The following is a 27,255-nucleotide window of genomic DNA, read 5'->3' on the forward strand; positions in this document are numbered from 1 at the left end:
AGACCTGAGTGGTCATCTCCATCCATGTTCCCAGGCTGCCAGCCAGCTTCCTGGAGGCTCATGGGTCGGAGCCCACGTGCCCTGACTCTAGGCCATTGTTTTATGGTTTTGTTCATGGTATGATAATAACAGCATCTAGTTGCCACTGTAAGTAATTCGATATACTTCATGTTTTCTTTTCCTCTGGCCACAAGTCCTAAAATAATAAAAAGTTTCTAAAATGAATAAATATTAAAAACCTAATTTGCACAAGCACGAGGAAGTCCAGAAGGCCAAGCAAGTAAACAAGAAATCTGGGCACTTTTCTTCAGAAAAGAAAAGTAAGAGGGGGGAAAAAAAGCAAGGTAAAAAGAGCTAAAAGTGGAAAGGAATCCTGCAAAATTCCTTCATGTTACTCATATTCTGGAAAATTATTGGCCACAGTTGCCTATTAGAAGGCATTGCTGGTATTATATTTATTATTGCTGTTACTATACTTCTGCCAGGAAAAAGGTTTTTGTTTTTTTCCAGGAATTAGGTTTTTTTTTTTGCTAATACTGCTCACTATATACCATAACTAAATGTTGGTGCTGTGGAAAATTCCAGGCATGCTCTGCAAGGTGATTCTAACTGATTTACCTTTGACCCTTACATCTGGGGATACCATGAAACTATACTGCAGTTTATCATCAGTAATGACAGTCGTTAAAATGTCGCTTTCTGTGAGACCTGGTACACGGCTGTTTATTACTGAGAATCCCATTTTTGAATGTTTTAACCTATCCCAAGTTTCCTTGTTATTAGCTATGAGGAGAGGTAGCCCTGCAAAATCTCTGTACGTCCTAAAGAAATCCTGTCTCCTGTCCGGAGCTCACTTCCAAATCACAAGCAACATCTCAGAGCTTCCAGTTTCTGCCAAGCATGTCACAGAAGCTCTATTTTCCACTAGTTAAACATACTCAGTCTTATAAACTCTTCCTCTCTTAGAACTTCTGCTTTTGTGTGATCCACATTTTGAAATTTTATTGATTCGCCAAGAAACAAAGTTCTGCACACTTGAGCAGAACCAGGAAATGTATCGACAGAGTCTCCTACCAATTTCTAAATGGGGTTATTTTCTTCCAAACATTTATTGGATTTCCGCTGGAATGAGACAGGTAGTTTTAGGCTCAAAGCTCTTCAAGGCTGACAGAAAAAGAAGGCAAGGCGAGCAGCCTGTCTCCCAGAGACCCTGTCCCAGTGCTGGCAGAAGCCCTCAGCATGTGTGGTCTACCACGGCTGCAGAGACAGGTGACAGGCGATGCCCACCTGGACTTCAGATGAACGCAGCATCTCTGGACTCCTGGGGATTTGGGAAGACTGAGACGGCCCTGCCTGCTTGTCTAGAATGTTCCGGTTTGGAATAGATCTGAGTCTATGCACCTGTGCTGACCATAGGGCCACAGCTGGGATGGACAAGGCACCAGGGTGCAGGCCAGTGGGATGAATCCAGTCATTGTTTTTTTGTCTCTTCCACTCAGCCCAGTTCAGCAGAAACACAGGTCCCTACCAGGCTGCCACATAGCACACAGAAAAGCTATTTGTCACAGAGGCCTGCAAGTCTCTCTTGCGCAAAGCACCCTGGTAATTTGAGGTTCACCTCCTCCCTCCTCTGAGCATCAACTCTCTGATAGCTCAGACCTGGAAGAAATAGCAAATTTTATTTTTTATTTTATTTATTTATTTTTAGAACTGCAGGTGTGGCATATGGAAGTTCCCAGGCTAGGGGTCGAATTGGAGTTGTAGCTGCTGGCCTCTGCCACAGCCACAGTCACAGCAATGCTGGATCTGAGCTGCGTCTGTGACCTACACCACAGCTCATGGCAACACTGGATCCTTAACCCACTGAACAAGGCCAGGGATCGAACCAGTGTCCTCATGGATACTAGCCGTGTTTGTTACCGCTGTGCCACGACAGGAACTCCGGAAATAGCAATAAATATCCATCTTGGTACCTCAAGGGACGCAGTTGTATTTAAGCCCAAATGAAGCCAGAGGAGGTTCTTAGAGGAATCAGAGTGGGGAAATCATTATTATCCTGAGAGATGATATTGATAGATAACTAACATGTATTGAATAAGATGCTATGCTAAGTGCTTTACATGTATTATCTCAATTACTCCTTAAAACATCTCTATGGGGAAATATCTTTTTTTTTTTTCTTTTTAGGGTTGCACCTGCGGCATATGGAAGTTCCCAGGCTAGGGGTGGAATCAGAACTGCAGCTGAAGGCCTGCACTACAGCCACAGCCACAGCAACAATGGAGGCAAGCTGCATCTGTGACCTTCGCCAAAGCTTGTGACAACGCCAGATCTTTAACCCACAAAGACTGAACCTGCGTCTTCGCTGACACTATGTCAAGTTCTTATCCCTCTGAGTCACAAAGGGAACTCTGGGAAATACCATTTTAAATTCCATTTCGCAGGGAATGAGGCATAGAGTGATGAGGGAACTTGACAGTCATTCGTCTGATAAGTGATGGATTCAAAACTCAAACTTGTGTTGGAGTAACTCCAGAGTCTAAGAACTTAACCTTTTTTTTTTTTTTTTTTTTTGGCTCAATTGCATTTATCATTTAATCGTACTTAATACCATGTGGGAAATGAGAAGCATACAAGCATTTTACTCATCTGAACATGACTAGTTTGTAACTTCACATCAAAACGCATGCATCATCAGTTTCTATCAATTACCAAATGCACGAATCGGAAACACAGCTCAGCCCAGTGTCATGAACCAGGGACACTCTCATCAGAGAAACACCAGCCTGAATATATGGCACTTGGTGTGAAGTGACAGAACTGTCATAAAGGAAATCATGTAAAAAACAAAACCTGCCATTATCCAGTTTCTGAATTTCCGGGAAGGAGTGGTTTTCTGCGCCAGCTAATGATGAACATCCTTCTTCTCTTCATCATTTCCAGCTTCATACTCTTGGGACTAGGTTATCATAACCATCAAACCAGAGATATAAAAGACTAGGAAACATTTAGTGTTCGAAAAGAATGGCTTTGAACCCTAGTAAATCAAAAGAGCAAGAGGGAAAATAAACTATACAGTTACGATGCCAGCTGGAGATTCTTTATCGTTGGGCCTTGACAGTGGTTTGCAACTTTTAGTATCGCGGATGACAGAAAGCAATCTGCCAGGAGAACCAAATTCTCCGTGCGCTTGCAGACAGAAGAAGATAATTGCCAGGTCCTGGAACTGAAAGTCACCTCTACTGCGTTCCCTGCTTTGGGGACCATTTGGTTGTTTATACGAGCAGAGGAGTCAACAGAACGCTAAGGGTTTCATAACACTTCTACGGGCAAGTCCGAGAACTCAACCTCCACCCAGTCTTTTCTCCCAACACCCTAAGACACACACACACACACACACACACACTCCCTTCTTTGGCTGGAGAAGTCTAGGCTTCTACAGAAATTACATCTTAACTGAGTCATTAGATTTATTAGTTGAAATGACCTTCACTCTTCCTTTTTTCTTTTTAGGGCCACACCCAGGGCATATGGAAGTTCCCCAGGCTAGGGGTCAAATTGGAGCTTCAGCCACAGTAATGCCAGATCTGCACCTATGCCACAGCTTTCGGCAACCCCAGATCCTTAACCCACTGAGTGAGGCCAGGGGTTGAACATGCATCCTCCTGGACACTATGTCGGGTTCTTAACCTACTGAGCCATAGCAGGAACACTTGATCTTCGCTCTTTAAAGTTGAACTTTGCTATTAAATTTTTCATGGAAAACGTACTCATCCTTTAAAAGTTGGGGACAGAGAGTCTTCATCTGGGGTTTGTGGCTAGGCCCCCCTGCAGCAGGATGAATTTACTCTGTGGAATTGGATGTGTGATATCCCATGGAGAAAGTTCACAGTTTTCATAGATTCTCAAAGGAATCCAAGACCTCTTAAAGGTTCGAAACAACGTCCTAGATAGAGGTTCTGTAGCTGAAAGACATTAGTCTTGAAAAGGATCCTATTTTGCTCTCACTCAACACTTTCTAGAAGTTCATGTCGACAGGAGGCTCTAGCCCCGCAGTGGCTTCTTTTTAATAAAAACCAAAACGATTGTGAGAGATGTCAGGGTCAGAGACAGGTTTAACCAGGAGAAGGGGACAGGTCCCTGAGTCCCCTTCCTGGGAGCCACTGCTGGTCATGCTCCAGTCCCTATCAGCCCATCGCATGGCTCAGGCCTGCAGCAGATCTGGGTTCGTGTGTCGGGTTCAATCCTCAATCTGATACTTTCTACTCGGTTGCATGACCTGGGTCAAATAAATGCTTCTCTATCCTTATTTTTTTATCCATAAAATGGAGAAAGATACGACTTTCCTTTCAAGACTAATGGGAGGGTAAAATGAGATAACGTGGCAATAAATGCATGACACACAGTCACTCGGCTGAACCCCTTGGGAAAAGAGGTGTTTGGGAATTCAGGTTTGGGACTTGGGGTTTTTAAGAAATGTAATATAGTCCTATCCTCTACAATATTAAACACAATCCAGCATAACCCATAATAAAATAAATGGATATTTTGACAGCAAAACTATGAATATTCACATTAAGAGGGATGAACCAAGACTACAGCTGGCCTCATATTAGTTCAGGACAGGTTTTGACACCCCAAACTTTCAGTTTTCAGAGCAGTTTGAGGATTGAGAATAAGCACCTGTAGGTCTGTCTCGAAGGATCCTACTTTTCTTCAATTCCCAAGGCCCTCATTCTCCTCATCGTTGAGCCGCAAACCCTGGCTGGTCCCCATGTTTACACTCTCTTAGTGTTGGTGCTGGGCTTGTGGCCTCACCCACTGTGCTTCTCTTACCTTAATGCTCCTTTGAAACATGCTCTGTGGACCCCCGGGGCTCCCCTCCTACTATGGCTCTGGGCGAAGAAGGCTCCTCTCTCCTCTGGGCTTTGTCTCAACCTCTCTGAGTTCCCGAGAAAGTCTTGCCACAGCCCCGCTACTCCTAGGGCTGTCTGCCTCCTATTTAATAGATTCTCAGGAACTATCCAAAGCGTTCCCAGTGACGTTGGCAGGTGCACTGGCGAGAAGGACACTCTTCTCCTGGAGACAGAAGAGTCATTCCTGGGTTCCATTCGGGTATGCCCGAGAGCTGCTGGAGAATGAATGACGCAGCAGATCCTCCTGGACAAGCACTCCAAGCTTCTTCCTCATTCCAGAATATCCCATGAAAAGGAAGATGGGCTCCAACATGAACAGAATAGCTGGGGCTACACTTCTAGGGGCTCGGTGGCAGTCGGTGGCAGGTAGCAGCTGCTGAAGGCCACCCTATGATACCCAGTTTAGTACTGGTGGAGTGCAAAGAGCACAGTTAGACACAAGGAGGCTTGATTTCTTCTTTCATGTGCTGTGTGACTCTGTGTCAGCGCCTTTAAATCCTCTGGGCCTCAGCTATAAAACGGGGATAACATTACCTACTTGACTAAAGCTGTAGTTAGGAGTATGGCAGATAACCTAGATAAATGATAAATGCCCCAACAAATATCCAGTCCCGTCCTTCAGTACCTTTCCCTAGACTTGCCCGTACTAGCCCGGGAGACCCCCAAAAGGGTGGGAACCGGTCTCCTTGTATTTATTCCTAGCATAGGGTCTGGCCCAGAGTAGGCATATAAGAAACGAGTGAATATATGAATGAATGGATGCAACTGTTTTTGCAGTTGGTATCACACCTGTAGTTCCTGCTAAATCTGATATGCACAAATAGAAAAGAGGAAACTAAGGTGAGGATGCCTGAGCCAGAGCGTCACAGTGCAAGTCAGCATGTTTCCCGCCAAAGCGATAACAGAGTCAGCCTGCACAAGTTCTGCCACTCAAGGGGACTTTTAATTTTATAGACATGAAATTTTATAAGAATTTCATTAATTTTTACATATTAGTTATATCTTAATAACTAGTATGAAAAGTCTTTTTTTCTATTCAATTATCTCATTTAATTCTTGGGTTTTTTTTTTTTTTTTTTTTTTTGGTTGCACCTGTGGCATGTGGAAGTTCTCAGGCCAGGGATCGAACCCACGCTACAGCAGTGACCTGAGCCACAGAAGTGACAATGCCAGATCCTTAACCCACTGAGCCACCAGGGAACTCTTCATTTAATTATTGTTACAACTTACTTGGTAGGTAACATTATTGTTTCCATCTTGTACCTATAGAAGCAGAGATTTAGATCAGTTAAGAAACTTGACCAGAGGGATTTTGCCAGTGAGTGGTGGAACCAGGAATTGAAAGCACACAAGTGTTTCTGACTACTAAATCTGAATCCATAGGTGATGGCTATCATTTGAATTGATACAATCCTAACCAATGTATTCTTTTTCTTCCAGATTTACTGGAATATAATTGACATATGAGCACTGTATAAGGTGCACAGCATACTGATTCGATCTACATATCAGGAAATGATTATCACAATTAGCTTTGTGAATATCATCTCACATATTGTGATTGTTTGTTTGTTTGTTTGTTTTTTGCTTTTTAGGGCTGTGCTGTGGCATATGGAAGTTCCAGGCCTGGGGTCGAATTGGAGCTACAGCTGCCTGCCTACACCACAGCTCACAGCAACATCGGATCCCTGACCCACTGAGCAAGGCCAGGGATTGAACCCGCATCCTCATGGATACTAGTTGGATTCGTTTTTGCTGTGCCACAATGGGAACTCCTCACAGAGATTTTTTTTTGTCTTTTTGCCTTTTCTAGGGCCGCTCCCATGGCATATGGAGGTTTCCAGGCTAGAGGTCTAATTGAAGCTGTAGCCACTGGCCTGCGCCAGAGCCACAACAACGCCAGATCTGAACCGCATCTGCGACCTGCACCACAGCTCTCAGCAACGCCAGATCCTTAACCCACTGAGTGAGGCCAGGGATCGAACCCACAATCTCATGGTTCCTAGTTGGATTCATTAACCACTGAGCCACGATGGGAACTCCTCCTCACAGAGATTTAAAATTAAAGAAATAGAGGAAAATTGTTTTCCTTGTGATGAAAACTCTTAGGATTCACTCTAGCAATTTTCATACATAACACATGGCAGTGTTATATTTTCATGTTGTACATTAAATTACATCTTTAGTACTTATTTATCTTAAAATTAGAAGTTTGTACCTTTTGAGTACTTTTGTTCAATTTCCCCTCCCCCCAAAGTGTTGAATTTTTAAAAGATGTCTCAGTTTAGAGTAAGACTGGAAGATCTACTAAGGCTCAATACCTTTTTCACTAATCCTCAACTATTACTAATTAAACTTAATTTAATCCTAGCGTTTCCTTGGGCTCAAGCAGATTATAATGGCCAAACTAATTCTGAAATGTTTTGTGGACCCAGAGATTCACTGAGGGCTTTACATGGGTTTTAAGACACCTTGGATTTAACAGCCTACTCAAGCAGCTGTGTATTTAATTATTGCCCTATTCTCTTGGAGGAGAGAAGAAACACAGTGATTCCAATTTTTCAGTATAGAAATCAATGAGGCCTTTTTTGCAGCATTTTCAATTAGCCTCAGATTCCTTATCTGTAAAAGGGGCAGTAACAGTATTTGCCATGCCCACGTGAGACAGCAGTGGAAACGCCAGGGCTTTGCCAGCTGTGAAAAGCTGCTGCTGCTGCTGCGGGATGTAAGCTTATTGCGACAGACTGCCACAGGTCCTTTCCAGTGCTGATTATCCATCATTCCAAGATGATGTGGTCTAGTCATAAACAAGGTTTTTACTTATGATGTTCCAATGGATTTTTATTTTTGCTATGTCTGAAAGAAACTTTGGGGCAAAAAAATGCTGTGTGTGTGTGCTTCTTTTTTTCTTAGAGTACAGTAGTCCCTCCTTACCCAAGCTTTCACTTTCTGGGGTTTCACTTAGCTGTGGTCAACTGCAGTCTGGAAATATTAAATAGAAAATTCGGGAAATAAATTCATAAATTTCCAAGTGTGTGTCGTTGTGAATAAAGTGATGAAATTGCGAGTGCTCCAGCTCCGTCCTGCCCTGAATGTGAAGCATTCCTTTGTCTAGCATATCTCATCCCCACTAGTCACTCAGTAGCCAACTCGGTTATCAAATCAACGATGTGCTATGGTGGTACTTGTGTTTGAGTAACTCTTACTTTACTTAATGGCCCCAAAACGCAAGAGCAGTGACGTTGGCAATTCGGATACGCCAGAGAGTAGCCATAAAATGCTTCCTTTGATAAAAGGGTGAAAGTTCTCAATAAGAAAGGAAAAAAATCATATGCTGAGGTTGCTAAGATTTACAATAAGAGTAAATCTTCTGGGAGTTCCCAGGTGGTCTAGTGGTTAGGCACTTTCACTGCTGCAGCCCAGGTTCAATCCTTGCTCTGGGAACTGAGATTCCTGTATCAATCAGCTGCACGCTGTGGCCAAAAAAAAAAAAAAAGGTCAAAAAAAGAGAGAATGTATCTTCTATTTGTGAAATTGTGAAGAAGAAAAAAGAAATGTGTGCTGGTTTTGCTGTTGCACCTCAAACTGCAAAAGCTACAGCCACAGTGCATGATAAGTGCTTACTTAAGGTGGAAAAGGCATTAAATTTGTATAATAAGGTATTTTAAGAGAGGGAAACCACATTCTCATAATTTTTATTGTTATAATTGTTCTATTTAATGCTTAGTTATTGTTGTTGGTCTCTTACTGTGCTGAATTTATTTTTATTTATTTATTTTTTGGTCTTTTGTCCTTTTAGGGCCACTCCCGTGGCATATGGTGATTCCCAGGCTAGGGGTCGAATCAGAGCTACAGCTGCCGACCTACGCCACAGCCACAGCAACACCAGATCCGTGCAGCGTCTGCGACCTACACCACAGCTCCTGGCAACGCTAGATCCTTAACCCACTGAGCGAGACCAGGGATCGAACCTGCAACCTCATGGTTCCTAGTCGGATTTGTTTCCGCTGCGCCACATTGGGAACTGCACTGTGCCTAATTTATAAATTGAACTTCATCATGGGTTGTACGTGTAGAGAAAAAACAGGGTATTTACAGTTTTTCCTCAGTATCTGGGAGGAGTTGGCTCCAGGACCCTCGTGGATACTAAAATCCACGTGGAGGCTCAAGTGTCCTACAAAGTGGCATAGTATTTGCTTATAACCTTATGCACATTCTCCCTATCCTTTACATCCTCTCTAGATTACTTATATACCTACTATAATGTAAATGCTATGTAAATAGTTGTTAATCAATTTAAATATTATGTAAATAGTTGCCAGTGTGAGGCAGATACGAGGCATGCCTGTTGAAACATTCTGGAATTTGTTTTTTGAATATTTAAAATCCGTGGTTGGTTAAATCCAGTGGATGTGAAATCTGAGGCGACAGAGGGTCACCTGTAAAGGGTTTGGTATCATCTGTGATTCCAGGGAGTCGCTAGGGGGCCTGGAACGTATTGCCCGTGAATACAAAGGGACTACTGTATGTAATCCCTTTTTGCCTATAACAGGGGAGAACAAAAGGCAGTCTCTGAGAGCAGGCACTGTGACTAGAATCCCAGGTGAGAGAGGAGGAAGTTGAAGGAGGAAAGTGAGCTAATTTAGATGAGCCTGCAAGGGCCCATTTTGGACGAGTGAGGGATACTGGTTGTCAAGCACAGCCTCTGATGGGTCATACCCTACATTTCTCCCCAGAGGATGCTGATGGTATGGGTAAAAAAATGTTGCTCGGAAGACTTGGAGGTAAGATGCTCAGTATAGCTGACAATGGGGAGGATGACGTGGGGAGAAAGATGTGTAAATTCTACACACTCAGCCCACATGCTCTGGCACGCCTTCCAGAATTCCAAAACGTGTGCACACTTAATTTAGCCTAGCACATTGCTCCCCACGAAGAGGAAATTCTTTTCTCTTTTTGTTCCATTCTCTTTTCATTTCTTTCCGCAGAACCTTAAACGCCACCTAGATAGAGCCACACAGAAGAGTCTACTTCCTCGTTTCTGATGGTGAGAGGCAGGTGTACAGAATGAGAACAGCAGCAGCAGCAGCCTTTGATTAATATTTCAGTCATAGGAGAGGCTTTCGACTACAAGATGAAGGCGTATTAAGAAATAGCTCCCAGACAAATGGACTTTGTGAGTTCGTCACGACTCATCCAACATCAGATTCACACAGCATCAAAACTCAGGTGATTTATACGGTCACATTAGATCCTATTAGTATTAATGGGAAATATGCATGTATATCGATACCCGCATTAGTGCAGACAGCCGTCCCAAAGGGTTGTTGCTTTGGGGCAAAAGCTGCTATTATTTGCACCTTCTCCACAACGGAAATAGAATTATACCCATTAAATAAGTGTTCCATATTCCATGCTCCGCTGGAAAGGGCTCACGCTTAAAGATACAATTAAAACTATCTTTTATATTTATAACGAAAAGCACTAAAGCAAATGGCCCTCTCTCATTACTATTATATGTTATTTGCAGTTTGGGATTTATTTTTATTATCAGCTGTGTACAGTCATCGATTACAGTCGAAGGGAACAGTTGTCCAGTCCTTTATTCCCACGTCAAAGATGAAGACATAGGCACATTTTGTCACTTTATACAGAGAGGCATCCCAGAGGTAAAATAATAAACTGTCAGAAAAGACAATTTTTCTAATCCACAAAGCAGGGAAAAGCTAAGGCTATGGCTGACTCTTTTTTTTTTTTTTTTTTTTTTTTTGGGGCAGGAAGAAGTTTTAAGTCAAATTAAAGTCACTAAGACTTTTGCAATGTATTATTGTTATATTAGTAATGACGATTTCAGCTGCTAATAAAAGAAGACCCAATTCAAAATGGCTTAACCTACTAGGAGGTTTATCATTTCCCAGAGGAAGTTTGAACTGTTTCAGGGTTAATTTGCCTGTTCTGCTGTGTTACCAAGGACCCCATCCCCCTCTCCCCTCCACCATTTCCCAGGCCATCTTGGTACTTCATGGCTGGAAAACGCCTGCTACAGTTTCCAGTTTCAGTGGTACACCCAACGCTGCCAGTCAAGGAAGAAAGATCATTTTCCATGCATCTCTTTTGCACGGTGGGGAAGTTGGTGCAGGAAAGCTTTTTGGGGAAGTCCTTCAGTGGCCAGCATTAGGTCAGGTTCCTCTTCCAAACTCAATAAATGGTGAGAGAAGTGGAGCTTCATGATTGACTTAGATCATCACTTTCGCCATCCCAATCCATGAGTTCCTGAACGGGTCACCGTCTCTAAGCTCACGGTCTCCCAGAAGAAGCTGTACACCACAGGGAATGGGGCTCAAAGCAGGAGGAAGCAGGAACATGGTGGGTAGGAAGGGATTAGAGTCAGTGTGTGTGTGTGTGTGTGTGTGTGTGTGTGTGTGTGTGTGTGTGTGCACACTGCACAAGTGAGTACCATTGTTGGGATCTACTGAAATGCAGTCTTGGGTCCCTGGGGCCTCACAGAGGTATAGGGGGGAGTGGCAGGTTTTGTCCTCAATTTGATTCAGAGCAGTTGGTCCAACGATGTGACCACTAAAGCCTGGCACTTGAAACCAGCTCAAGCTGCAGTTTCTAAGTTTAGCGGGTTAATGACAAACTATTGAGCAGACTTTATTCTGAACCTAAACCTTTGACTCCAAGTGACAAAGGGACAAAGAGAAGGAAACAAAATGCTATTAATACAGTTCAGATCTAGGGTATTGTTAGCTTTGCAAAACTGAAAAGCAGGGAGTGTTAATCTTTGATACCCCATTCTCTCCATTTTGTCCCCCCTCTCACCCCACCCCCATAAAGCTCCCAGTAGCTCACAGAGTTCTGTTCTGCGCCTGCTTCCTTCTGCTGTATCTCCTCCCAGAGCCTTCTTTCAGACTAGGGTGTAAATGTCTAATAGCACCATAAGTATCATCCATTTCACTAATAAACGTGGCCATGTGGTATCACAGGCCTCATGGAAAGGGAAAGAATTTTCGAACTGATCAGTTTTGGAATGGCGATCTAGAATCCAAGAAGGATGGTCACGGCCAAAATCACACTCTATTGCTGCCCTGTGCAATATAGTAGCCACTAGCCACGTGTAGCAGAAGAGTTTAAATTTAAATTCGTTAAAATTAAAGGTTTTGTTCCTCAGTCACCCTACCCATGTTCCAAATGCTCAGTAGTTACATATATCTAGTGACATAGAACACGTCAAGGATAAAGGATGCTGAGGACCTCAAAACACTGCAGTTAGGTAGAATGAGAACATAAATTTAAAAAACGGCAGAATGTATTTGTACTAATATGTATGAATGTATATTTTCCATTTTTTTGGCAAGTGCCTTAGTATGCTTAAGCTGCTATAAAAAATTCCCATAGACCAGGTGGCTTAAAGAACAAACACCTGGAGTTCCTGCTGTGGCACAGTGGTTGATGAATCTGACTAGGAGCCATGAGGTTGCAGGTTCGATCCCTGGCCTTGCTTAGTGGGTTAAGGATCTGGTGTTGCCATGAGTTGTGGTGTAGGTTGCAGATGCAGTTCGGATCCCGCACTGCTGTGGCTCTGGCATAGGCCAGTGGCTACAGCTCTGATTCGACCCCTATCCTAGGAACCTCCATATGCCGCCAGTGCGGCCCTAGAAAAGGCAAAAAAAAAAAAAAAAAAAAAAAAAAAAAAAAAAAAAAGACAAAAAAGAACAAACACTTATTTTTCATGGTTCTTGAGACTGGGAAGTCCAAGATCAAATGCTGGCGAGAGCCCACTTTCTGGTTTGCAGACGGCTATCTTCTCATTGTGTTCTCACTTGGCAGAGAGCAGAGAGCAAAGCAAACTCTCTCCTGTCTTTTCTCATAGGACACTAACCCCATCTTGAGGGCTCTGCTCTCATGACCTCCTTACCTGCCAAGGGCCCTGCCTTCATAAACCCTCACGTTGAAAGTTAGGGCTTCTTTCCTCATTTCTTTTTTTGTCTTCTTAGGACCACACCTTGGGCATATGGAAGTTTCCAGGCCAGGGGCAGAATTGACAGTATAGCTGCCGGCCTACTCCACAGCCACAGCAAAGCCAGATCCAAGCCATGCTGGCAGCCTAAACCACAGCTCACGGCAACGCTGGATCCTTAACATACTGAGCAAGGCCGTGGATTGAACCTGCATCCTCGTGGATACTAATTGGGTTTGTTATCTCTGAGCCATGATGGGAACTCCCAGGATTAGGGTTTCAACACTTGAATTTAAGGGGGAACAAACATATAGTTCCTAACAGCAAGTTTTGCTGGCTTTATGCTGCTAACATAAACTTCCTTTTCAAAATACAGTTACTAACATTTCAAGGGGGTCAACTTAAAGAAAAATATTAGGTGAAAACTAGTACTGGGGAGGGACAAAGTGGTACAATTCCTAAATGTGGTTTGCATAGGATGGAACTTTGAAACACTCATTCAAGGTTAAGGGTCTGCCAAGAAGGTTCATTTCTGGGTAGGACCACCTTATCCATCAGGGGTACTGGGTACAGTGTCCAGGTCCCCAAATACTTTTCCATATCCATGTCAATGTGTTCATTTCTTTTAAAGAAATAAAAGTCAGAGGAAAAAAAAAACACTTTCAAGACAAAGTTTTTTTTTTTTTTTTTTTGGTCTTTTTGTCTTTTCTAGGGCGACTCCCGTGGCATATGGACATTCCCAGGCTAGGGGTCTAATCGGAGCTGTAGCCACCGGCCTACGCCAGAGCCACAGCAACGCAGGATCCGAGCCGCGTCTGCAACCTACACCACAGCTCACGGCAACGCTGGATCCTTAACCCACTGAGCAAGGCCAGGGATCGAACGTGCAAGCTCATGGTTCCTAGTTGGATTCGTTAACCACTGAGCTACGGCGAGAACTCCTCAAGTCAAAGATGTTTTAATATACAATATGAATATATCTGTCTTTATCTCAACACAATTGTAAAACATAACTTCTAATGTTCTTTAAATGGAGGAAGTGGCCCGCAAAGCCTACAGTGCCTGGGGACCAGGAAAGTCGTAACAGTGCCCTGTTTGTAAGTATACCCGGGAGGCACCAGGAAGCAACAGGACGCAGAAGGGTAGCACTTGCTCAGCAGCGCCCCCTGTAGGCAGGGGTGTGCGAGCTGTATTTCAGCAAGAGAGTATAATAAGCACGTTATCAGAAAGCAATGGCAGGACGCCATCCTGCCCCTCAGCTAATCGCGGTGGGAGCTAGGGTGCCAGTCAGCAGACAGGATGCCCAGGGCTCAGCCCAGGCGCACCAGGCACCAGGTTTAGGACAGCGGCACTAGTCCCTGTTCAAGTGGTTGCTACGTGCAGGTCAGGATAGGTTCTGGGAGTAGGATGGTAGCCTTCAGGGTGAAGTTTTTTTCTGGGGCTGCAGGAAAGGCACGGATGGTCAAATCATGAGCTTCCAGGCATCATCTGCTAGGAAGACCTATTTGGACTATTTAGCCTCGAAATCACGTTATGGGGTATAGGAGTGATCGCCTACGGGGCCTGAGTCAGGCCGATGGGGTTATGGGAAACACAGAAATGAGGGGCAGATACACCCCCATGCACAGAGGCAGCAGCTCCTACACACAAAATGTGGCTTGGGAATGTTGTCAGCTACTCCTTTGGAAAGAAAGAAGTCTATGAAACAACTACCTAATGCACCCTGAAGGCCAAGTCTGGCAAAGTTGAGGCTGAGCTCCAGACCTCTTGACAAGGTCTGGGATGACGGGGGTATAAATTCCATTTCACGCTGGAGGGCTGTGGTTACAGGCCAGGTATGCAGACGGACTCTATAATATCTTGTCGTTTCTCTCTTGTTGCCGAGGGAGGAGAACGACATTGATAAATCACCCTATTATAACTTGTGATAAAAGCAGCAGGTACTTAGAGAACTGACCAACGGACACCTGAAAAAGACGAATGGCTGCACGGAGACGGCCGATCCAAGTTGGAAATTAGTGCTACCCGCTGGGGGCAGAACAGGACAAAGCCGACAGGACAAAGATAATATTCCAATCTCATGCGTGTCCATCGATTCGGGTCACCTGACAGTCTTCTCGGAAAAAAAGTCTCAGTGACGAACAATGTACGTGAAAACACCCTGGAAACTATGGCACATCATGCAGATGTAAGGTATTATTATGCCTTCACCCGCCGAAGTGGAAAATTGAAGCAATTCTCTCTACACTTTCATGTTAGGCTCAAGTTTTGGGCTCTTTGGGCAGGACTTTTTTTTGGTTAAGTGGTCCAGATAGTTACCGTTGTGATATATAGAAGCAGCATCAAGTGTGTTTTGATTTCCTAAAACCTCCAGCTTTCAGGGGGACTCAGAATGACCCTGCAACGATTCGCCAAGTCCTGCAGATAAGTCTCCTCTGCGGACATGGGTTAGTTGGTACCGTTGACTGTGTGGGTTTCTGTGGTGGTGTAGTCCACACATCACTTTCTTCTTCGGCCTCAAGGGCAAGTTTCCGCAGCCCACATCCCTCTGGTCTGTAGAAAGTGCTGTCCTACATTTTCCATGACCTCAGAGTCAGGCCAAGGCGACCTGAAGGGGAGTCGTTAACCTCTTCAGTTGCCCCCTTGTGTCTGATGAACCACAAATATCTAAATAACCACAGTAGAGCAGCCTTGTGGGAAGCCACGGGGGGAACCAGGGCAAAACATTCACAGCAGTTTTCTCTGGCAGTTGTCAGCAGCCAACAAGACCCAAACTGAACCCTTCAGCTGCCAACGGTTCTAAATAATACATGTCCATGTGCCTGAGATAGAAGGTCCCTTGGGGGACCCAGTCAAGGGGGGATCGTTTGGGTGAGAGGGACAGGGTGAAGGTGGGGAGAAAAATGGACTTCAGAAATCATAATAAGGAAAGGCACAGCTTAATGGGAGGGACCCCTGCATAGGTGTCTGGTGAAGAGCTGGTGATACTCTGGAAACTACACATGGCATCCAATACTTAGCTCGTTTTTCCTTCAAGAAAGCTCATTCTCGCATTCTGCAGCAGCTGCTCCTGTTTGGATTAGGAGCAGTAATAAGCCATATGGTATGACAGAAAAGAATCACACATATTTTCACATGGACAAATATTATCATTCCAAGACATAAACACGTCAACAGAAGTGTTTTTTCTCCTGGGAGCAATACAGCTCCCGGTCCCGGTTACAGGAAAATGACTCACTCTGGAGGTGCAAAAATTACCTGCCATGGTTATTACTGGAACCTGCACCATGGGTCTCCTCAAATTTTTCTTTCCTCCTTTGTAGGAAGACAGACAGGAGGGGAAGAAGGAAGGGAGGGGAGGAAGGAATGAAGGAACGACAGAAAGGAAGAGAGAAAAGAGAGAGAATGGAAAGCGGGTCCCAGGGAGAGGAGATGTGCTTTTCCTGGCTCCCCATCTGCATGGCAGCCCGACCCCAGAACTCTCCTGAGAAAGCAGCATGCTTGCCGGGGATTAGAACGCCAAATACCTAGCAACCAGGCCCTGCAGGCAAAGGAGGAAAGACTGATCAGGTCGCTTAGAGCTGTCAGCAAAGGCATCTCCTGCTTTTATTTCAAATGTCTCAAGGACACAGCATCCGTCACTGACCACACATTTCTCATAACCGTTTAAGCTAGAGCTTCCCTTTCTTATCTTGGTCATGTTATTTCCCCCTGCTTTTCACGTTCCTTTATTCTTCCTTGCCCCAGAACTTCCTAGATAAACCGTTGCTCCTGAGAATCTACCGCATTCACTGCTCCTTGTTTTGTAGCCAACCCCAAACTCCTCTCCCTCATCTCTCTTCCTGCTGAGCCTTGGTCCTTGTCCGCCAAGACTTTTCAATGCCCGGTGTCTCAAGGCTCTTGGAGGCCCACAGAGAGGACCTGCCCATGACTCAGGGAGCACAGCCATGGCGCAGCGTTGGCAGGGAGGGAGAGAAAGGGCATGTCTGCCATTCAGGTCCGGTGGCCACCGTGGGTCAGCTCTGATAAAGTGCATGTGGTTATCACGCACGAGGAAAGCCTCTGGCGGGAGTAGGCTGGAGAGAGGAGGAGGTGCCTGAGAAAGCGTGCCCCGAGAGCATCCTAGGAAGCCCTGCCCTGACTGCAATGCCAGGATCGCTTCCACGGTAGCCGTTTGTGGCAGGTCCTCTCTCCCGCTTGTACAGTTCCTACAAGTGAACACACGGGGATCGATTTATCCAGTGACCCTTTTCTCATTCTCTAGAGTCTGGATGACAGATTATTAAAAAAAAAAAAAAGACCCGAATCCAGCATGAACTGCTGCCTGCTTACCCTGTAGCTCAGGGGTCTTTAGCTCCTGAGCCATCTGTGGCCAGGCTGGTGAGTGTAAATGGATGAATCATCAGGACTGAGAGACAGAAGGGGCTTCGGGGAACTAGAGGACATATGCATTCAAATTAAAACACACAGCATCCCCAGCACGCTTGCGGCAGACCCATCTGTGTCTTCATTCAGCCTCGGGGCCACCAGGTTGTAATCCTTGCTCAGAAACCCATCACCCTCCTCCGCGGGGGCACCTCCCAGGTTCCTCAACTTGCTGCCTCCACAGGCAGCCCACTCCACCCGTTCTCCCTCACTCTCAGCTGTGCGTATCTCCAGCCACACCTTTTGACCAGTGACATATCCATGGTCCCCAGGGTATCATTTATACAGTCCAGCTTTTTAACAGGCTGTGGGAGGTGTCTGTGCCCCTCAGAGCAGTCTCGTCTCTGGGATAGGCAATTCGGGGTGACCCCACCTGCCAGGATGTGAGACAGTTTTGAGCTCTAGGCCCGTAGCTTTCAAAGTTGCTGGGTGATGCTGATGCTGCTGATCCAGGGAGACCACAGCATCAGCATCATCCAGAGACTAGCTGTAAGTGTAAATTGAGGGGCCCTCCCCTAGAGCACTGCATCAGAGACTCTGGGAGGAGATGGACCCAGCAATCTGTGTTTAAGCCAGCCCTCCAGCAGATTCTGCTGCAGGCTCAAGTGTGAGCACCACAGTTGCTCTTGTCCTCACTTTGCAACGTGTTTCAGTTTGCCTGTATCGCTCTTAAACTGCGTGCCTACAAGGGAACCTATTTACAAAACAGAAAGAGACTCATAGACATAGAGAACAGACTTGTGGTTGCCAAGGGGGAGAGGGTAGAGAGGAGGATGGATGGGAGTTTGGGGTTAGGAGATGCAAACTATTCCATTTATTTTTTTCTTTTTATTTATTTTTTTGGGTCTTTTGTCTTTTTTAGGGCCGCACCTGCGGCATATGGAGGTTCCCAGGCTAGGGGTCGAATCGGAGCTGTAGCTGCAAGCCTACGCCACAGCCATAGCAACGCCAGATCCAAGCCACGTCTGCGACCTACCTCACAGCTCACGGCAATGCCAGATCCTTAACCCACTGAGCAAGGCCAGGGATCAAACCCGCAACCTCATGGTTCCTAGTCGGATTCATTAACCACTGAGCCATGACAGGAACTCCCTGAACTATTCCGTTTAGAATGGATAAGCAATGAGGTCCTGCTGTACCCCACAGGGAACTATATCCAGTCTCTTGGGATAGAACACGATGTAAGAAAATATGAGAAAAAGAATGCATATATATCTATGACTGGGTCACTTTGTGGTACAGCAGAAATTGGCCACTTTGTAAATCAACTATACTTTAATTAAAGAAAAAAACCTCAAAACAAAAAGAAAAATGAAAAAAGAAACTGTGCCTAAAACTAAACTTCGCCCACACAGACCATTATTGCATTCATTTTAGAGGAATACAGGGGCATTATGAAGATTAAATTAGATACTATCTCTGAATACGTAGCACAGTTCCTAGCACTTACTAAATATGTAATTCCTGTTAGTTATTACTGTCAGCATTAACCCATGTGTTTTATTAATTATACCACACTTATTCAATGTGGTTTAAGTCCATTAAAATGAACTTTTTTTTTTTTTTTTGTCTTTTTGCCATTTCTAGGGCCACTCTGGCAGCATATGGAGGTTCCCAGGCTAGGGGTCGAATCAGAGTGTAGCTGCCGGCCTACGCCAGAGCCACAGCAACGCAGGATCCGAGCCGGGTCTGCGACCTACACCGAAGCTCATGGCAATGCCGGATCCTTAACCCACTGAGTGAGACCAGGGATCGAACCCACAACCTCATGGTTCCTAGTCGGATTCGTTAACCACTGCGCCACGACAGGAACTCCTAAAATGAACTTTTAATGTATTGTAACTTTCTACTGTGGACTCGCAGTGTCAAATTCCTCTAGAGCTTTTGTCTCTCATTTATAACTCATATATTTACATTGTGGGTAAAAATGTAAACCTGTATTGAAAGCAATAACCGAAACGATAAGGTGGAAACACCCTCACTGATGTCAGGACGTGATCTTTTTACATCAGTTGAGAGCTCCTTGGATTTGGGGAAGATGAAGAAAAGCTCGTGGAGAAAGGAAGTCATTTCTGAGGTATGATTCCTTTGAGGAGGAGGGTGAAGTGATGAAAGGAGAGATCGAACACTAATTTTAAGCTCTCTGATATTTCAAAGAACACAGATCATCTCTTTTCGGCCCCATCTTCCAATTCTAAATGCCCTGCAAGATCTCCGCCCTTTTTCCATTTTAGCGAAAAGACTATTTTGAACATAACGACGCAAAAAGTAGAAATGCCAGCCCATGCTAGGTTGGTACGAACATTTGCTCAATAGAGAATTCTGACTTTCATTAAAATAACAGCGAACGGAGGGCCAAGAGGTTGACCTTCACGTTGTTCAAGAGCGACACCAATCACCTGGCCTTGGCACACACACGGACCTCTCGCAAGGATTTCAGCAGGTGTTTTCTGAATAGCATCCAGAATCGCACTGGACAGAAACGCAGCTGAGGGCGTCGAAGCCACATCAATAATGATAAGCAGGATGATCGCAGCCCCCTCCTGCCTGCCCTGTGAGCCCACGGAGATCACAGTGCCACTGAGTCTGCGGGAGGCAGCGTCTGCAGGAGCTTCTAGCCAAGTGCCAATGTCATTTAAATGTACTTGAGACGGAGACTCTAACAGTGCAGCCCAGAGATCTAAGGAAATGAAATGAGCTTGGGAGAGGAAAGTGGACAAGAAAAAACATGCAAATATCTTTTTATAAGTAAGTTTCACTTAGAAATTTGGGATATTTTCAAATGCTTAGGATGTTATATCGCAACTGCCATATTTTCAAGTGCACTTTTTTTTTCTAAGTAAAGAAATTGTAATCAAAGGGAAAGGCTAACTATGAAGCATGTTCCTTCTTGGAATTATAAGGAGTAAGTACAATAAAGAAAATAGAATCATGTCAATGGTCACTGTTGAGAAATACTGTTGTTCTGAATTCCTCCAGATTCCTGTCTCAGGAACACCTGTTCAATAGCCCTTTTGACTGATGCGTGTATTCCCACACGCGGGCCATTGCTTTCCTCCAGATTGCCAACCGTATTCAGAAAACACAGCTACAGTCCAGACAGTGAGGGAAAGAGGGTCCAGGAGTCATAGCAAAGCTCAATTCTTTTTTTGTTTGTTTGTTTGTCCTTTTGCCTTTTCTAGGGCCGCTCCCATGGCATATGGAGGTTCCCAGGCTAGGGGTCGAATCAGAGCTGTAGCCACTGGCCTACGCCAGAGCCATAGCAACACAGGATCCAAGACACGTCTGCGACCTACACCACAGCTCAGGGCAATGCCAGATCCTTAACCCACTCACTGAGTGAGGCCAGGGATTGAATCCGCAACCTCATGGTTCCTAGTCGGATTTGTTAACCACTGAGCCAAGACGGGAACTCATTAAAGCTTAATTCTTTCTTCTTTCTTTCTTTCTTTCTTTCTTTCTTTCTTTCTTTCTTTCTTTCTTTCTTTCTTTCTTTCTTTCTTTCTTTCTTTCTTTAATTTAGGGCCACACCCACGGCATATGGAAATTCCCAAGCTAGGGGTTGAATTGGAGCCATAATTCCTTGCCTACACCACAGTCACAGCAATGCCAGATCCAAGCTTTGTCCATGACCTACACCACAGCTCACGGCCACACCAGATCCTTAACCCACTGAAAGGAACTAGGGGTTAAACTTACATCCTCATGGATACCATTTGGGTTTGTTACCACTGAGCCACAACGGGAACTCCAGCAAAGCTCAGTTCTAGTCTCTGTATTGCCACCAATCTTTTGGGTAAGATTGCAAAAGTTACTTAACCTCTCTGTGCCTCAGTTTCTCTTTCTGTAAAATGAGAGACTGGTTAGATCAGAGTCATAACTAACTAGAAAAAGACGTCAAATGTCCAGAGGTCCTGATAAGTTCTTGAAAGTGTGGGGAAGAGGGGGATGGGTACACCATCCACAGGGAACAGCAATACTCAGCTCCAGCCATTTATTGCTACATCTTCTGATTCTTTTTCAAGGAAATATGTTTCTAGATTTTTATGTAAAATCTTCAGAATTTTAAATGTGGGTTTAAGATGAAAAGAAAAAAAACTATTAAAAAATACTCTGTAGGAGTTCCCTGGTGGCCTAGTGGTTAAGGACTTGGCATTGTCACTGTGGTGGTGTGGGTTTGATCTCTGGCTGGGGAACCTCTGCATGCCACAGGTGCAGCACCCCCCACCCCATACTCTGCAGGTGAAACAGAACACATGTACGGTCCCTTAAAATCCTCCACCTTTTATGATTCAAAATTACCCTTGGAACCTGCCTAGGACTGACAAGTCTAAATCTGCAACCCCTTGATTTTTCTTCACTTGGGTACTTGTTGTCATAACTTGTTTCCCCTTGCAAACTCTCAGGCGAACTGTGAACCTTTTTCTCCTGCACATGTAAGATAGTTTAAGTCAAATACAGTGGTGCGTAGAACGGCAAAATTGGTCATCTAAAGCAAAGGATGCTGCCAGGTAACCAAATTTCAGTGGGCAAACTGATGCGAATAATGCCAGAGTCGAAGTAAGTCAGAGAGAGAAAGAAAAATACCATATGATATTACTTACACGTGGAATCTAAAATATGGCACCAATGAACCTATCTACAGAACAGAAACAGACTCACCGACACAGAGAACAGACTTATGGTTGCCAAGGATGGGGGGCGGGGGTGGGGTGGGGGGAGAAGAAGTGGGTTGGACTGGGAGTTTGGGCTTGGTAGATGCAATGTATTACATTTAGTAAGGATAAGCAATGAGGTCCTACTGTACAGCACAGGGAACTATGTCCAGTCTCTTGGGATAGACCATGATAGAAGATAATATGAGAAAAAGAATGTATATATATCTATATGCCTGGGTCATTATGCTGCACAGCAGAAATTGACTCAACACTGTAAATCAATGATACCCTAATAAAAGTAAATTAAAAAAATAAAAAGGCAACAACAACAACGACAATAAAAGCCAGAGATGTGAGGAGCAAACTAACAAGAAATACACTAAGATGGTGAGTACGAGAGACATAAAAGTGTTTCATGTTCCGCAACCAGGAGCTAAGAAGGAGAACTTGAGAAATTTACCCACAATGTCATGCAAACAGCTGTGAGAGAGGAAGACCTTTGAGGGGGAAAAATGTCCAAGATGGCAGGAGTGTTGCATAGAAGAGAAGTTTTGGCCTGAGCTCTTAGGATGGATACTGGTGCCTGGAGAATTTTCTAGAAAAGATTTGGGTAACTTAAGGAACAGGGAAGGAGGTGTCAGAAACGTCGGCTGGCTTTGGAAATAGATCTAAGCAGACATATTAGGATTCCTCTTTAATCCTGAGTAGAGATAGATGGTGATTTACTCAAGAGAGCCACCATGTCTAACTTGATGTCATTTACCCTCTGCAGGATCCCATCATCAAATACAGTTTCATATTTTTTCCTTAGAAATAGGCTTCTTTCTCCCAGTTCAACTTGTACCATCCTGGCCTGGAACCACTATCATCTCATGTTTAGGTCCCGTAACAGCTTTCTAACTGGCCTCCAGAATCTTCAGAACCCAATCTCCTAGACAGATGAACTTTCTTTAAACACAGCTTTTATCATGCCATTTGTCTGCTCCCATGCTTTCCATGGCTCTGGAGTCCTGATTCCTCTGCTTGGCCTTCAGGGCTGTTTAGGATCTGGTCAGCTCTCTCTCTCCCTGGTCCCTCACCTCCATTTCCTGCTCAATCACTCAGTGCTGTCCCAGCACCAAAAGTGTTTCTGGAATCCCAGCATTCTCTCAATACCACCTCCTTCACCTGGATGCCCATCCACCTCTCTTTAAAAATCCTATCCATCCTTCTCGACCCATTTCCTTCATAAAATCTCCTCTAGGAGTTCCTGATGTGGTGTAAAGGGGTTGGCGGGGTCTTGGGTGCCCTGGGATGCAAGTTCAGTCTCTGGCCAGGCACAGAGGGTTAAGTATCTGGCTTTGCCACAGCTGTGACTTAGATCACAGCTGTGGCCCCAGGGGAAAAAAAAAAACCCTTCTCAAACTTCCCTGACTTTAGAATCGCTATTCCATTTCACACCTGAACCATGCCGTCTGATACTCATTTATACATTACTTTGTTCTCTGAATGTTTCGTGTACGCATCTCTTGTCTCTCAATTATATGTTGACCCTCATGAGTCAAGAGTGTGTGTTCTTTGTGTTTTCTGCAGAAAGAGCAGAGTAAGTACTTCGTTCAGATGACTTGACTGGAGATAGGGGATGGGGGCAAGTGACTGGAGATAGGGGATGGTTTGCTTCTCCTGGGTGGTGAAGATACAGATGCAGGACTACATAGCCAAGAACTGTCTACTTCCCCCCAGCAAATGCACGTGTACGTCACACCCACTGCCGACGGCATCCTCATATTTAATCTCCTGGTTGAAGCTGGTCTGTATAACCCTTGTCCTAGGTTGTGTGCAGGGCAGGGACCTGATCTATCAATGGTCCTTAATCAGCACACAACCTTGGGGATCTGAAGCCATATTTGGAGGCAAGGTCCTAAATTTGAACGTGGGGCATTGCTTTTATCCTCTTTGAGAGAAGTATAATCCGGTTATGTCCAGCATGGAAGTGATTTTTTAAGCAACACAAGCAATTTGCAAGACCAAAGACTTGCAAAAACTCAAATGCACGAAGAACAAAGAGTAACCAGGGAGTTACCAATGGAGGAACAAACTTGCTCTGGTCCTCCAGGCAGAGGTGGTTGAGACTGTCCATCACGAGGTATGAAACTGCCAGTTTCTGTTGGTGGAGGCTTATATTGCTCACTCCCACACTGCTTACCATCCAGACAGTGCCACACCCATCATGAAATCTCTGTGCCTCACCATCTAGGCAGTTAAGATAACACTCTGTGGACCATGAGAGAGGCTGGATACATTAGCTATGATAGAAAGACACTGCGAAGATATACCAGGCTCCAGACTCCATTTCTGTGGAGGCACACAGGCCCCTGAGCAGTCACTGGATCACAATGAATTTTAGTCTCTCTTGACCAGGGCTGTGCCTGTCCCTGGGTGTCTGAGTTTGCGGGTAATCTACCTACTACATAGCCTGAAAGAAGCTCAGGAGAGACTGCTGAGCTGCTGCCAGCCCCCTGAGACCGTCTCGGGAGCCTGCTGGCCTGGCAGTAAGTGGCCACCCACTTGCCAAGGGAACTGGCGACGACATGCAGTGGCTGAGATGGAGCCAAGGGCTGAAGAGCTTCCAAAAGAGGAGAGAATTTTCACAATGGCGGGTTGAGTAATCAAGGTTGAACAGAGCAACAGGCAAGTTTGAATTTGCATGACAGGTGCTTACGGTACTTTTCTGATGTTCTCTGGGGCTACAGTATCCTGGGAACCTCCTTGGGCCAGGGACTGGGAGGATCTCAGTGGAGGGGACCATACCTACATCTCCCCACTCTGCATGTTTCCTGAGCGCCAGGCTCTGCCTGGGCCTCTCTGGCTGTCGTAGGACCTGAAGCCAATCTAAGCCTGCTGCTACATCAGCTCCCAGTCCCTTGGAGCAAAGACATCCCTTCCTGCCCTAAGGGCATGCAGGAAAAAGTCCTTTTTCATATATGTATTTATTAATATTATTATTTTTATGGCTGCACATGCAGCATATGGAAGTTCCCGGGCTAGGGGTTGAATCAGAGCTGCAGCCTACTCCACAGCCACAGCAGTGTGGGATCCTCAACCCACTGAATGAGGCCAGGGATCGAACCCACATCCTCACGGACACTATATCGGGTTCTTAACCTATTGAGCTACAATGGGAACTCCATCCTTTTTATTTTTCTACAGTTTTTCAAAATTAGCTCCTAACAAAACTAAGACATTAAAAAAAAAACTATTAAGAGCATAGAAATGGTTCAGTTTCCAGAATACAACCAATTGATATACTTTCTAAGTGAATGCCTTGGGTAAAGAAATGTGGATGCATCAGAAGCTTGAATATTGATCTGAAAACCGTGCCTTTTTAGTTATGGCTGAGAACAGTCTAGTGTTTTTCACTCTCCTTTCTCCAAAAGTATACAGCATGGCTTCCCAGATGAGACAGAGCTTTAAAACCTAAGACACAAGGCGTGGTGTACATTTTTTAACGAACAGAAGGGATTATTCCAGAAGCTAATGTTTTCATCTGTCCTTTCAGTCAACTTTATGTCATAAAAGAAAGTAAGGGAGGTCACACTGCCAAGGAAAAGACAATGGGTCACAGTGCGGCCACCCGAAGAACAATGTTAACTCTAATCTAAAAATCCCCTAGTTTGGGACAGAATCTTCTACTTCCAATGATGTTCAATTTCACATCAGAGAGGAAAAAACACAAAGAAAAGTTATACCATGGAACAGTGAGATATACTAACTGAAAAAGCCCTGTGCTGGTGTTGGGGCCGGGGGTCTGGGATCTTGCAGCCCAATTCTGGGTCATTCCACTGGCGGGAGCTTCTGTTTATCCAAGTATAAAATGAGATGATCAGCCGGGGTCACTGAGGCCTGGGAATCTGTGTCATTCTGTGAGGCTTTGACCAATTCATCTGAAGTAGATTCAGTGGTTCTCAGGGACATAAAAGGAGATAGCAAGTCTGAATATGCCCAGTTCAAAAAATCATAAAAATTAGCTTTAGACATTAGAATACTCTCACTCTTTTTTTTTTTTTTTTTGCCACCCCTGCAGGGACATGGAAGTTCCCTGGACCAGGGATAGCACCTTCGCCGCAGCAGTGACCTTCACCACAGAAGGGACCATGCTGGATCCTTAACCTGCTGAGCCACCGGGGAACTCCAGTATGCACCTTTCTCCTATTCTTTTGATCAAAATATACATTACGATCTTATGTATATATATAAACACACATACACACACACATTCACATATATTTATATTAATCTTAAAAGAAGTACATTTGCAGAATATCAAAAGTAACAATCCAGCCCAGAGGTACAAGGAACGCTTCATCTGTGTTAAAACCTAGTTCGACATTACAGTCCTTCTCTGCCTGTGAGCGTATTTGCTTCAATAAGGTCATGTCTTGCATGCCTTCAAGCCGTTCAGTGTGGGTCATCAATAAAATTAGAAAAATTTACACCCAAATAATTCAGCCAAAGTCATTTATCACTAATACCATTTGGTATGTTGAAGGCATGTTTCACTTTAAAATAATGAGCAGGACTACAGTCCTTTGATTATAAATTTCCCTTTCATCTTAATTTTATGAAAAGCCACAAGGAAAATGCCCAGCACGGTGCCCTTGATATTTAAACGCTTCGTTCCACTTACCATTAGTTTGCTCCAAAACTCAGCCTCCCTTGCAAAATGCTCCATGTTGAAGGGATAGATTTCTTGTTCTGCCTTGTCCAATGTGTCACTTGGACTGCTCAAGTGTCGCAGTACAGAGAAGCAAACATTTCAGCTGAGCTGTCTTCATAATATTGATGGTTTGCATTCTCTCATAGCTAGGAGTCTTGGGCGAAATAGAATTTACATATGTTGGGGTGCGATGGGTGCGGGCATTTCCCATCACTGTGATTCAAACCCAAGTTATGTTTCATTCAGGGAGATAATAATATAACTCAAAGCAGAAAAGTATCCCCTAGCATTACTGCCACTTAAGACATGACAACTCCTGTTGCCTTATGCCAAGGCACCACGCCTCAGTCTCTGTGCCAAGAACAACCCTACAGCGGGTGGGGTTGGCTCCTTCTGACATTTTTTTTTTTTTTTCCAGGCAGACTCTAGTAACGATCGGCCTCTCAGCATACTTGAAGGTGTGCACAGTAATGCAAGAACAGACATCTGGAATGCAAATATGAGGTTGCGAGGTGAGAGAGACAACTTTGGGCATTCTTGCGGGTGAAATGAACCAAAGGCAACTGCTACATGATTCCTCCTGTGTGTGCTCTGTCCGAA

At 44.6% G+C, this 27,255-nt stretch overlaps 1 protein-coding gene across 1 annotated transcript in view; it reads right to left on the reverse strand.

The window, feature by feature from the left end:
* Positions 1-26,962, reverse strand: part of SASH1 (SAM and SH3 domain containing 1) — a 356,754-nt gene extending 329,792 nt beyond the window's left edge. The window contains exon 1 of the mRNA XM_021072061.1: positions 26,626-26,962. Coding sequence (XP_020927720.1) covers positions 26,626-26,670 — 45 coding nt within the window. The 5' untranslated portion in view covers positions 26,671-26,962. The remainder of the gene's footprint in view (positions 1-26,625) is intronic.

Source organism: Sus scrofa, chromosome 1 (assembly GCF_000003025.6).
Source record: "Sus scrofa isolate TJ Tabasco breed Duroc chromosome 1, Sscrofa11.1, whole genome shotgun sequence".
In the NCBI taxonomy this organism is placed as follows: Eukaryota; Metazoa; Chordata; class Mammalia; order Artiodactyla; family Suidae; genus Sus; species Sus scrofa.